This window comes from Erpetoichthys calabaricus, chromosome 16 (genome assembly GCF_900747795.2).
Source record: "Erpetoichthys calabaricus chromosome 16, fErpCal1.3, whole genome shotgun sequence".
In the NCBI taxonomy this organism is placed as follows: Eukaryota; Metazoa; Chordata; class Cladistia; order Polypteriformes; family Polypteridae; genus Erpetoichthys; species Erpetoichthys calabaricus.
The window spans coordinates 18711954-18725611 of record NC_041409.2 but is presented as its reverse complement, the minus strand read 5'-3'; the positions used below and the strand labels follow the sequence as shown (position 1 = coordinate 18725611).

The window sequence follows — 13658 nt, the reverse complement described above, 5'->3', positions numbered from 1 at the left end:
TGAACACGGCAGAAAAAAAAATACCTCACTTGCTACAGCTTTAATACGGACAAATATTTGCTAATTTATTTTTTTTTGTTACCAAAAGTTACCAAATTTTGAAACATCAGTCAGACTTTTTTTTAACATTTTGTGGTATTTTTATACTATGAGTGGAGTTTAACCCTAAACATTTATATAGCAAAATGCCCTTCCTTAGTAGATACCTACTGCTCTAGATTCACCACCCTACCAAATTTCAACTTTTTAATAAAAGGAAAATAGTGTTTTTGTTGATGAGTGAGTGAGTGAATCAATTTATATTCATGTATATATACAGTAAATATATGAAGGAGAATAATCAACACTAGGTAAAAGATGCCATAAATGGAATATTTTTGCTTTGCGCCTTCCCCGACCATTACCTCTCGTCTATGGGAGAGCAGCAAAAGCTTTAAATTCGTCAAAAATTTTGATCTTCATTTTTCGATGGATCTCGACAGTTTAGGGTCCCCTGATACCAAGCACATCAATATCTCGATGAAGGGAGTGTGTGTGTGTCTCTGTGTGTCACGTTCTTGAGGACGGTCTAGAGCTAAAACGGCTGGATGGGAAAATACCAAACTTGAAATTTAAGCATGTTATGAGATGACGATGTGCTGATTAGTATTTGAGCCAAATTGTGCAAGAGAAAGAGGCACTCTAGAGGAACCCCCAACTGCAGTAATTCTGCAATTAATTCTTAATTCTCATCGTCAATTGCTGTTGAAAAGACCTATTTTATGATCAGAAAGATCAGCATCAGAGCAATAAGTACTTACTGAAATGTTATAGAATAGTTCGGGTAACTAGTGCACAAAGCCTACTGACACTTACATCTGAATTTTTTACTACTATAAAATTATATTAAATCATGGGAAAAACATTTTCCCATAATGTTCCAAAAAATTAAAAATATTTGATCTTTACTTCTATCCATCTCTTATGCAGTAAGATGTGCATTTCTTTTGCATTGTTTCAGATAGATAGATAGATAGATAGATAGATAGATAGATAGATAGATAGATAGATAGATAGATAGATAGATAGATAGATAGATAGATAGATAGATAGATTGATTGATTAGGGGAAATTGTGGGAAGGGGAATTTGTGTAGAAATATAATAAGATGTTGATTTCTTTATTATATTTCATTGCCATTTTCTGTATCATGTAATTTAAACTGATTCCATTACCAATGCCTCTTAAGAAATCAGAACCACCACCGTCTCCATCACTCCTGAATTGTTCTTAATTACTTCACTTGTCTGACTTGCTCCTGCTCACTAACTGGTTTTAGTTCAGAAGCCCGCCATTAGTGTTCCATAGCTTTCTCTGCTCCTCTACGCCTGTACTGTCATGACAACTGTGTAATCCATTCCTCTATAAAAATGAAATGGCTGAGAGAATGCAAGCCTTAACTCCCACTAGCATAGTGTATCCTGAAACAGGCACACTGTACATGCATGTATTTAACGACAAACGTTTACTGAATTTGCAACAGACTTACAGTGTGCTTAAATTGTCAGTTATTGGAAATTAAGCAACAGCTGAAAAAAGTGAAAGAGCTAAAATGTTTACATAGCATTTTGTGAATGAAACTCTTCATACACTGCAGTGGACTGGCGCCCTGTCCAGGGTTTGTTCCTGCCTTGCGCCCTGTGCCCAGTACCCTAACCATCAAAATGCAGAGGAGAAGCGCTATAATGCCACATATGATCTTACTCTCCGATGTGGCGCAGCCAGATTCTCTTGAATTCAGGTGGCAGATTCTCAGCGAGTCAGGTGGGAAGCTGCTCTACCAGCCAATAAAGATCTGCCGTACTGTGATTGCATATGCATAACGTTGATTAGCATGATCCACATATGGAAGGGTGGCGGTCGAGGCACATTCGCATATGCCTACACTATTACAAGGTTATTGTGATTTGTAAAGGGAAAATTGCGTAAACATGTGCGTATGCCAGGTTTTATGAATCTGTTTTTTTTAGGCGTATGCATATTTTCACACTCAAATCCACGTAAAGATTTATAAATGGGGCCCCTTTTATACCCATAGCGTTGTACTGGAAAACACGAGTTCAGAAAATGAACTGATGGATGCAAATTCACCGTATATACTGTATGTACACATGCACTCTCATCTTTTTTCCTTTGCTTTTAGTGTCTTGAAGTTCCTAATACTGAGAATATATTTAATCAGTAATGTCCATCTATCCATTCATCCATCCATTTTCCAACCCGCTGAATCCGAACACAGGGTCACGGGGGTCTGCTGGAGCCAATCCCAGCCAACACAGGGCACAAGGCAGGAACCAATCCCAGGCAGGGCGCCAACCCAACGCAGAATCAGTAATGTACACATACATTAAGTTTGGTGCTGCTGACGATGTATAAGAACAAAACTAAATGTCAGCTTTCACAAATTCCAGAGAAATTAAACCTCAAGGGCCTTTGGCAAGTCATATTCTACATGACCCCGGCTGTCTTGCCATCAACCTCTCCCTGAATATTCTACAATATGCTACGGTCCTGGTTAGTGTCTATAGACTCTGGTGTGCCTTATCCATTCTTGGAATTCTTTTAGTAATTAAACATCAGTGAGAGAAAAAGGGAAAAATGTATACGAGGGGAGGCCCAAAAATAACGAGAATTTTTTTCTGGAGACTGGAGGGGCGTTAGTTCCCGATGTTTGCCGCTAGGAGCGTGTACTAGAGTGCCCTCTGCATCATTTGGCCAAGTGGCACCTTTGAAGTGCTCAAGCGATTGCGTGATGAGTTGCAGGGAAAACCACCCGAATTATGGCGATCATGCGAGTGGCTTCTGCATCACGACAACACTCCCACCCACACAGCATTGAGTGTGCAGGAGTTTCTCACAAAAATCGGGATGACAACGGTTTCCAATCCCCCCTATTCCCTGGACCTTGCACCCTGCAATTTTTTCCTTATTTCCGAGAATGAAGAGGAACCTGAAAGGAAAGCGTTTTCAGGATGTAGAGGAGGTCAAGAAGCAAATGACAGAGGTACTGAAGGCTATCACTTTGCAAGAGCTTCAGAACAGTTTTGAACAATGGAAAAAGCAGTGGGACAACTGTATTGCATTTTGAAGGTGGTTAAATTTTGGAAATGTTCTGAGAAATATATGATTTTTTTAAAAAAAAATTCTCGTTATTTTTGAGTACACTTCAATGTAATCTTATCTGACAGCCTAAATATTTGTACAATTTAACCACAGTTTGAATTAAATTGCAAGCAATCATCCAAATGAGTAATATATTATACGTTAATATGCCATCTAGATATGAATCCCTTCATTTTAAACGTGAGCTTAACTCTACTCTTTATCAGGAAGTAACACTGCAGTGAATACTGACTTTGATTTCAAGCGTGTCCTTGCTCTCTCCAAAACGCTTTCTTTCCTCCATCATCTCTTTTTCCAAATTTTCCAGAGCTTTTCTCAATCCAGCTGTGTGTTTTTCAGTGTCCCGTATTTTGATGTATATCTCATTGACCACAATCCTTTTATTGGCTTTTTCTGTCAGGTGATTATTCAGTTGTTCAATAACACCTTCATGTTCAGCTCGGACTTGCTCTCTTTCCGGGCTGAAATGGAGAGAAAGTGATAACGTGTGAGATCTTTCCACATTTACCATACATGCAAGGTTCTCAAAGACTGCACATCTACCTCTCTCTGTCTCAAAGTCTGTCATTGTGTCAGTTTTATTATTACTCCACTGGACAGCAGCTCCAGAGACTTGGACTCAGTTCAAGGCCTGGGCTCTGTATTGTCTGCACATTTTTCCACGCCATGGTGGGTTTTCTCAGGTTTTCTCCTCAGATTTAGATGCTAGGGTTAATTAGTGACCCTAAATTGGCCTCACGTGGTGCTCTGTTCCAGCTTTGCACAACATTCTCATCACCATTACAGATTTTTCTTTGACTTTCCATTCAGCTTAAGGCCATGTTGCATTACATGTCGTTTCTGGCTATTTTCAATCATAGACTTCATCTACCTATTGACCAGTGACTCAGCCCAACTAATCTACGTCTCACCCCAACAAAATTAAAAAGTCGTGGGCTCTGTGCTGCGCAACAGACCACAACCAGTGAGCACTCACCCAGGAGTACAATGCATATTATGTAGCTACAAGGAATAAGAAAAATGGGTGTTTTGGATCCTGCAAGCAGAAGAGAGGCTTGTCTGTCTGATGCTGAATGTTTTACGTAACACGACAGAATGGGAGAAGAAAAAAGAAAAGGCTGAGAATGTAGCCGAACTCGCCATACAAGTAAGACTGTGGATGGGCACCAGCTCCATCATGCAGCACGTAATTGGCTGTCAGAAAAAGTTGGGAGCTTGAGATACTTTGGGAATGTGAAACTGCACTGGAAAGTTGTCACAAAGTTACATGATTTGAATTGGCCTATAATCCAGTCAGATAATGTGACATACTCCAGTGATAAGATCAGCAAGTGACTATCCATCCATCCATCCATTATCCAACCCGCTATATCCTAACTACAGGGTCACAGGGGTCTGCTGGAGCCAATCCCAGCCAACACAGGGCGCAAGGCAGGAAACAAACCCCGGGCAGGGCGCCAGCCCACCACAGGGCACACACACACACACACACACCAAGCACACACTAGGGACAATTTAGAATCGCCAATGCACCTAACCTGCATGTCTTTGGACTGTGGGAGGAAACTGGAGCACCCGGAGGAAATCCACGTAGACACGGGGAGAACATGCAAACTCCATGCACGGAGGACCCGGGAAGCGAACCCGGGTCTCCTAACTGCGAGTGACTAGATGATGTGTAATGTGACATGGACTTTAGGCTAACAGGTGACTTTAAACTGGCCCAGCAGGAGTCAGTGAGGGTATGCATATGACTAGGAATGCTTGTGAACTGGAACTTTGTCCAGGATTGGTTTTAGCCTTGTGCCCGATGCTTTCAGGAAAGGCATACAAGTGGCTGGCACCTTTATTCAAAGCGACTTAGAAGTTTGAAATAAAACTCATTTAAGGTTTAAATGATTGCTCTAAGTCACACAGAGAGTCATAGCATCTTTGGTGTTAATGGCCATTACTGCCTTGCTTTACTAATGGAATGCGCAGAAACGCTCACCAACCTTAATATAAAGAGCATATTAATCTTTTTTTTTCTTGGAGCATGCATGCCAATCGGTCATCACAATCTCAAAAGCACACATTGTCAGTCATTTTCTAACCTGCTTAGCCCTGATCAGGGTCATGGGGGATGCTGGAGCCTATTCCAGCTGGCATAGGGCGCAAGGTAGGATCAAAGCCTGGACAGGCTGCAAGTCCATCGCAGTATGAACACACACACACACACACACACACACACCAACCACACACTACACTGCAAAAAATGAAATCTTAACAAGCCAGAAAATCTTGAAAAGAAATAATAGATTTAACAAGAAAAACAAGAAAAAGGTATTAGAATCAAGCAAAATTATCTGCCAATATAGTGAGAAAGTTTAACTTGTTAAATTTTCTAAAAATGAGATTATATATCTTATACATACAAATCTACTCAAGTCAGTTATTCTTAAAATAAAAAAAAACAAGATCTATTATTTCTTTTCAAGATTTTCTGGCTTGTTAAGATTTCATTTTTTGCAGTGTAGTGCCAATTGAATATCGCCAATCCACCTAACCTTCATGTCTTTGGACTGTGGGAGGACACCGGAGCACCTGGAGTAAACCCACACAGACACAGAGAGAATGTGCAAATTGCACGCAGGAAGGACCCGGGACACTGACCCTGATGTTCTTACTGCGAGGCAGCAGTGCTACCACTGTGCCACTGTGCTACCCAGCAGAAATTGTATAATATTTAACAGAGGTACAGTATATACAGCATTAGGTGGAGTGGCTGCTGTGAGATTGGGATCCATATCGGCAATCAGAGAGTTCCCGGTTCAAATCCCATAAACGAGCAAGGCCCTTCATCTGCAATTGTTTCTTTTTGGGTATGATGTTAACCTTCATCCAGCCCTGTAAACAGGTCCTCCAACTTGCAAGGGAAAACTTGGGGGTTGGGATAGAATTGGCATTCCAGCCACTGTAACAAAACCTCACCATCTTCCATTCCAATCAAACTAGTGTGGTGCTGAGGTGTCACCCATTGCATGGCGGCACTAAGGTCCTAATTTGGGATCCTGAGGTGGTTCGTCATGTGGTGGGTGCAGCAACACACTGTATCGGTGCCAGCTCCTAACCTCTCTCCTCTCTATACTGCAAATACAAAGGCATGCTAAGCACATGTTATTGGCCATAAAATGAATCAACCTCAGCCGTCAAAACTTTATGATTTCTTGTTCAAGTCCTAAGGCCTAGTACTACTTGTGACATGACAGGGCACCATATTTCTCCATCATCACTTGTGAACAAGTCTCCAGGTTAGAAGTGCATTTTTCTTAACTGCTATGCACAGCTGGTGCATGTGTGGTTAACATGTCAATGTGCAGATGAATGGTCCCTGTGATACACTGGTGCCCTATCCAAAGCTGGCTCCTACCGTGTGCCCTATGCTGCCAGGACACATTGACACCGAATTGGATTACATAGTTTTAAACCAGTCACATCATTATATTGGGTGGCATGGTAGCGCTACTGCCTCACGGTAAGGAGACCCGGGTTCGCTTCCTGGATCCTCCTTGCGTGGAGCTTGCATGTTCTCCCCGTGTCTGCGTGGGTTTCCTCCCACAGTCCAAAGACATGCAGGTTAGGTGCATTGGCGATCCTAAGTTGTCCCTAGTGTGTGCTTGGTGTGTGTGTGTGCTGCAATGGGATGGCGCCCTGCCCAGGGTTTGTTCCTGCCTTGCGCCCTGTGCTGGCTGGGATTGGATCCAGCAGACCCCCGTGACCCTGTGTTAGGATATAGCGGGTTGACTGACTGACATCATTATATATCCATATTGAATTTGCAGTTTAATTTCATATTCAAATCCTTCATTTGGTTGTTGTAAGTGCAGAGTTTGCACACATTCCCCATATGTCCTTGACTTTTTCTCCAGGTACTACAATTTTCTTCCCACGTCCCCCAAAGACTTGAATTTTGGGCTAACTGGCCATTCTTAACTGTGAGTGAGTCCTGCAATGAACTGAACCCTGCCCAGAATGGGCTCCTGCCCTTGCATCCAGTACTTCCACAATAGCCTTCGACATGAAATGGACTAAGTGGGCTTCACAGCATTATGTTATATGGAGTTCAAGTTTATAGTCACACACAGCACAATGAGATTCTTGTCTGCAATGTGGATGTGACTGTACAACAACATCAACATCTGGCACCAAACCTGTATGTGTTTGTGTGTGTTTGGGGCATGCAATATTAGCCAAAATTTACTCCTCAGAATTTTCTAGGACTTTGATAATAATGATAATTAGATGATATTTTGGGTGGCACGGTGGCACAGTGGGTAGTGCTGCTGCCTTGCAGTTCAGAGACCTGGGTTCTGACGAAAATGTAGCTGCGTTTTCCCAAAGTACCAAACTTCAGCAGCTCTAACTTAAAAAATGGGATTCAACAGAAGCCTGACTTTGCAGAAATGATTCCACAGGCAAAATATCTTCGTTTTTAAAAGTTTAGTTAAGTTTCAAAGTAAAACAGTTCACAAAAAAAAGAAAATTAAAATAGCAAAAATGGAAACATTTATAATAAGAAAAGTTCAGTTCTAAGCTTAATCTTGTTACATCTTAAATCGTTACTATTCACTTAACATTTCTGAACCATTCCAAAACGTTCCTGAACCTGCGTGGAGTTTGCATGTTCTCCCCGTGTCTGCGTGGGTTTCCTCTCACAGTCCAAACACATGCAGGTGAGGTGCATTGGTGATTCTAAATTGTCCCTAGTGTGTGTGTGCGCGTGTGTGTGTGTGGCTGTGTGTGCTGGCGCCCTGCCCGGGGTTTGTTTCCTGCCTTGCACCCTGGGATTGGCTCCAGCAGACCCCCGTGACCCTGTAGTTAGGATACAGCGGGTTAGATAATGGATGGATGGATAGATGATATTTTGCATACTTTAAAAACATGTTTGTAAAAGTCTTATTGATCTAGCTTGGTCTTGTTAATAGGATATTAATTGTAGCTTATTAATGAAATTAATGGAAACAACAGTTAAAGAAAACAGGTCTTATTTATTTACTTAAAACTGAAGTAAAACAACATAAAAACATTTAATTCACCAGTCAAAGTATTAGTGAGATCAAACAGTGTAATTATGAGTAAACCATTTCAAAGTGGCCTGCAGGATTTACTTAAAACACCAACAAAATTATTATAATGATAACATTTCAAACAGGCACTTACCCTTAATGTATGCAAGCTATGACTCCAAAGGGAATAAAATACTAATCAAAATTGAAATACAGGGCCTGAACATTACAGTCTGGATAAACATAAACTGCTCTGCTGTAAGGTTAATCGTGCGGCCTACAAGCAAGAACAAAAACCTAACATACTGTACAATAGTGTAAAAACCCAAAGTTCTGTCAAATGCTGCACAGGATAAAAAAATAACAAAACTATAGCATTTGTAAATAAGTTCTATCATATATTGCCAAAAGATACAAAAAAACCCAAACCTATAATATTTTTAAACAAATTACTAACTTCAGGTTCTGTCCAATATTACATAAAGATAATCAGAAAAAATAAAACACCATGAAAAGAGTTATATAACATAAATGCAACAGTATGAACTAACAGGCTTCTAACGTCATTAACTGTTGAAACAATCAGTTTGCAGAGGCATACGGTAATGATGAAGCAGTTTAAATAAAAGGCTAAAAAAAGAAAAAGAAAATGCCAGCATCCCGTGATGGGAAGGTGAGAAGGAGTTTGGACTCACAGGATGGCTCATACACCTTTGGAAAACGGACCTTTTTCAACTTGCATTGTACCCCTGGCACTGGATGATGGGTTCATAGGGAATTTTAATAATTAGGAGGGGAACTGGGAACAGAATCAAGAGCTACTTACAAAAGAGAAGAGTTCTGCATTGCTAAAAAACGTAGGCTTTTCTCAGCGATGTCCACCTCCTCCGTGACCCGCTGCAAGTCCAGCTTTAACTGATTCAACTGAGCTGCGTTTGAATCCCGCACAGCAGCCAGAGCATCTGTAACAGAAGAGACAGTCCATGACCCTTCATGGTCACACGGATGTTCCCACTCACTTACACCATCCATCGCCTTTAGCACTTGCACTGTTGAGTGTCAGGGTGGCAACAAGCTGGACAGTATGAAATAAAACCAACTTCATCATCTTCCACCAATTCAGGATGGTATGTGCCGGGCACAGTCTATCAGCAGAACTGGATTTAAGGTAAGAAACAGACCAAGGCTGGATGCCAGTCCCAGCAGGGTCCACTTAGGTACACATCGGCAGGTGCTAACTTGAATTCGCTGATTAGGCTAACCAAGGGGTCTCCAACACGTCGCTCGTGAGCGACTGGTAGCTCACAACCCCTTTCCATGTAGCTCGGTAAAGGGTTAATGAATCCTACATAAATTTGAAAACTTGATTAGTGAAATTAGGGGTGGGGGATCTTTCCAAAAAATCATATCACAATCTTTTAACACAAAATCACGAACCACAATCTGAATTGCAAGCTATCTTTTCAATGTGGCATACACTTAAGAGACTATCCGGACTCATACTCATCAAGACCTAAGTAACACTTTATTTTAAATACCAAACAAAGTTGAATTCAATTGTTCTCTCGTTCGCTAGCTAAGAGGAGTTAAGGACCATGCCCCGAAGCTGGTGAGTGAGTGAGGAGAGCTCAGCTCGTTGCGTGGATCTTGGATTTGCATTAATAAATTGGTACCGCAAGTGAACTACGATACATAGCGAAATGAGAGAAGTCGCAAAATCAACCGGAATGTTCAAGCAATTTATAGAAAAAAAAATGATCTAAATCCATTAAGTAGTTCTCTCGTGAAAAGTGGACAGACAGACAGACATTAGATTTTATCTATATATATAAAATTCTTTTCGCGTTTGAAACGGAAATTGCGTATGACCACGTGATATGGAAATTACGTATGAAATGGAAATTACGTATGACCACGCGATATGGAAATTACCTATGACCACAGAACATATTATAATACAGGAACTAGCCAGGCACGTTCTGACAGAGAAGTTTTATTTATTCGTCCACGTGACTGTCGCTGAAACTGCCACATTGTAACTTTTTTTTTAGTTGGCAGTACTTGATAGTAGAAGAGATGAGGAAAACAGCTTTGCGTCTTTCTACTTTTTAACTGCGCTGAGCTGTAAACAATGTGAAGACGAGACCGCCTTCAGCGGCGAGGGGTCGTGAGAACAAAGTGGACGCTGGGAGGCGCGGAATGTCGGGCTGCTCCGCCAAGTCGAGAGCTTCATAGTTTCGGGCAGCGTCCTCTCTTCTCGCACTGTTTGTGACACTTCAGGTCCCCCGTCGGCTCCTGGGAGAGTGGAAATCTTTGCGAATGAGTGTAATCGGCACCATCGAAGCAGGACTCGGTTTGTAAATTGCCCTGCACAACTACTTACTGTCCCTTAAGGTAAGTTCGGGTCACTAAAACCCCACAACATTCAAGGTTGCTTTTGTGATTAATTATTTTAACAAGTAAATCACAGGCACGTAGTGCAAGGTTGTCAGGCAAAAATTTGGATGATCACATAGAAAATGTAATTTCTATACCACAGCGGTCGTGTAGCGCCTTTCACAAGGGATCTGCTACTTACCTGTTGTGTTATAGCGCCTTTAAAATGTAGTTTACCTGAAACCACTCCAGTAGTGCTCAATGTATCTTTATTTCTTAAATGTTAATGTTTTACTGTATAATAACTTATAGACTACATTTTATTTTTTTCCCTTGCACTCAGTGAGCGAAGCTACTGGGTAATCAACTAGTATGTTATATGTTAGTAAACCTTCAAAATAATGTGCAGTTAAAGTCTCAACAGCATTCTCAGCATTTCTTTTGCTTAGTAGAGTGAGATAACTATAAGGATCTTCACCAAGCTGCAATGAAAATGTCTGCTTTGTTTGGGTCTCCATACCTCTGTGAGTCTGACGTGAATGTCAGAACAAGACTGACAGACAAACATTTAAATGACTCCATAAGAGTGAACCTCAGTGGCTCCACTCCACCAGATACCTGCCTCTCTAGTTGACTCCATGCAGTGCCAGTCGTCTCACTAACTAAAAAACACATCACACATGCAACTGGACATGTGAATAAAGTGACACAGTGACATGGAACAAAATGACAAATGAATAAGTCATATCTGTGTATTTGGAATTGCATTGTTTTGTTTTGACAGCATTCATGTTTTAATTCAATAGTATGAGATACAGACATACAAAATGCACTTGCAGGTGAACTAAATATTTTTTGTGATGTTTTAATGCAGAATGTGAGTTGTAGACACCAACATTTTGTAAATGTTCAGGCAAAATAAGCATATTCAGTTAGTTTTGGTTGAAATAAGCTATGAGAATAAACGTTAGAAAACAGGAGTAGCTCTCTGCCATTTTCATTTTGTAAAAGTAGCTCTCTGGGGAAAAAAGGTTGGAGACCCCTGGGATAACCTATTAAACTATCTTACTAGGGATTAATAAAATGGTGGAAATATTATTCAACAAATAACAAAGGAGTGGCACAGTGGTTAACAGTTCCAGACTTGTAGGCTCACAGCATGACCCGGGCATTGCCTGTGTAGAGTTTGCATGTTCTCCCTATGTGCCTATCAAGATTTCTCCTGGTACTCCAGAATTTGTGTATTGGATTAATTAGGGCTGCGGTGGGTTGGCACCCTGCCCAGGATTGGTTGCTGCCTTGTGCCCTGTGTTGGCTGGGATTGGCTCCAGCAGACCCCCGTGACCCTGTGTTCAGATTCAGCGGGTTGGAAAATGGATGGATGGATGGATTAATTTGGGGAGCTGTGCTGCGGAGGTAGAACTGCTGGGGTTCACATCCCGAGGGCTCCCTGTGTGGGGTTTACATGTTCTCATGGTGATTTTCTGGGTTTCGTAGGGGTGTTCTCATTTCTTCCCATAGTCCAAAGACATGCAGGTTAGGTAAATTGGTGATGCTCATTTGGCCTTATTGTGTGTGTGTGTATTCACCCTGTCCATAGATTATCCCTGTCTTGCACCCAATGCTTTCTGGGATAGGCTCTAGTTCTCCCGGGACCAGGCTCAGGATAAGCAGATTTGGAAACTTAATAGATGGGATGGTTAATTGTGGTCTGCCTTGACTTGGTGCGAGTGTAGTGCCACCCCTTTCCTGTCTTTTCCCAATACTTCCAGGTTCTGCGGACCTGAAATGGATTTAGCAGGTCTGATTCTTGAAGGATATCCTCCATCAGGCATTCACACTGTGTGTGGACCAGGAGTCCTTCAGTCAGAAAGACAAACACACTCAGTCTTTGGGAGTTCACCAAACAAAATGGCAACCATAAGACATTCATGGTCAGTGCGAGGGTGGACATGAGCCCTTCATTACTAACAATACCTGCCAACTCTGCCTTTATCATACTGGGGTGGCTCTGCAGGCCATGTCTTAACTTGCTCGTCTCAATTGTCTCCACTTCCAGTTCTTCGCGCACACTTCTCCTGGATCGCTCCTGCACAAAATGAACAGAGTATGATGAGAATGATGATGATGATGATACTGTGAACTGAGCAGCTGCAGAGTGCCGACACAACACCTCCACTCACCAGCTCGTCGATCGCCGCCGCGATTTGCGCGAAGCTCTGGGACGCATCGTCGCTCAAGCCGACTCTTTCAAGTTGAAGTTGTTTCTCTGCAAATATGACAATAAATACAGAAGCACTATCGTGTTATTGTCATTTTAGTAGACATGTAAATTCTACCATCGCTTAGAGGATTGAAACGTCGGGATCGCAAAAACTTCTTGACAAGATAGCTTTTGGAACACGAGTGCAACCTACAACTTTAAGTCATTTTATGAAATGAAGTAGGGAAAACGTCAGACGAATTCACTTTATCGGCTTACCAATCTCGTGTAGATGTTCCAATGCCACTAAAACGGCTGGAAAATCGGGAACGATGCAAGAAGTCATACCTTAGGAAGTGTATATAACCTGCTATTTAAGAAATCATAACAGTAAACGACACAATTTAAAACTTCTAATCAGTTCCACGGAGATTATGGCCGTCCAGCGGCGTTTCCCAAACCGGAACTGAACGGTTGTCTTGGCAACCGCGACGCATTCTGACGCGCAGGGCTGAGACGGCGACAGAGACGAGTGGAGTGACTGCGATGGAGCGGCGCAATCAGTTAACACGTTTCCAAAGAAAGCCATTGTATGCGTTAAGTTGGTGATTGGTGTAGGCACTCGGACTCGCTTCACTGCCCGCTCAAATTAGTCACGTTTTACGTTACCGTTCATTTATGGAGTTAGATTACTGAGTGCTTGTTCGAGAGGGCCAGCTTGTGCTGCACGCATTTTTCAACACCAGATTCTCAATTAGAAACGAGACCTTCTGGTTTATGGAACATCACGTGTACAATATTTAGAAATTCAATTCCTCTTTGTCATTCTGTAGTATCAACATTTCTCCCCAGGTATGTTATACTTTTTCACA

General features: G+C 41.8%; 1 protein-coding gene across 1 annotated transcript in view; it reads right to left on the bottom strand.

The window, feature by feature from the left end:
* The window catches only part of ccdc175 (coiled-coil domain containing 175), a 57952-nt gene extending 44705 nt beyond the window's left edge, over nucleotides 1-13247 (bottom strand). Inside the window, exons 1-5 of the mRNA XM_028821281.2 lie at nucleotides 13066-13247; nucleotides 12767-12852; nucleotides 12561-12672; nucleotides 9034-9169; nucleotides 3395-3623 (exon numbers count right to left, since the gene is read on the bottom strand). Coding sequence (XP_028677114.1) covers nucleotides 3395-3623; nucleotides 9034-9169; nucleotides 12561-12672; nucleotides 12767-12852; nucleotides 13066-13132 — 630 coding nt within the window. The 5' untranslated portion in view covers nucleotides 13133-13247. The remainder of the gene's footprint in view (nucleotides 1-3394; nucleotides 3624-9033; nucleotides 9170-12560; nucleotides 12673-12766; nucleotides 12853-13065) is intronic.
* Nucleotides 13248-13658: the final 411 nt, after the last annotated feature.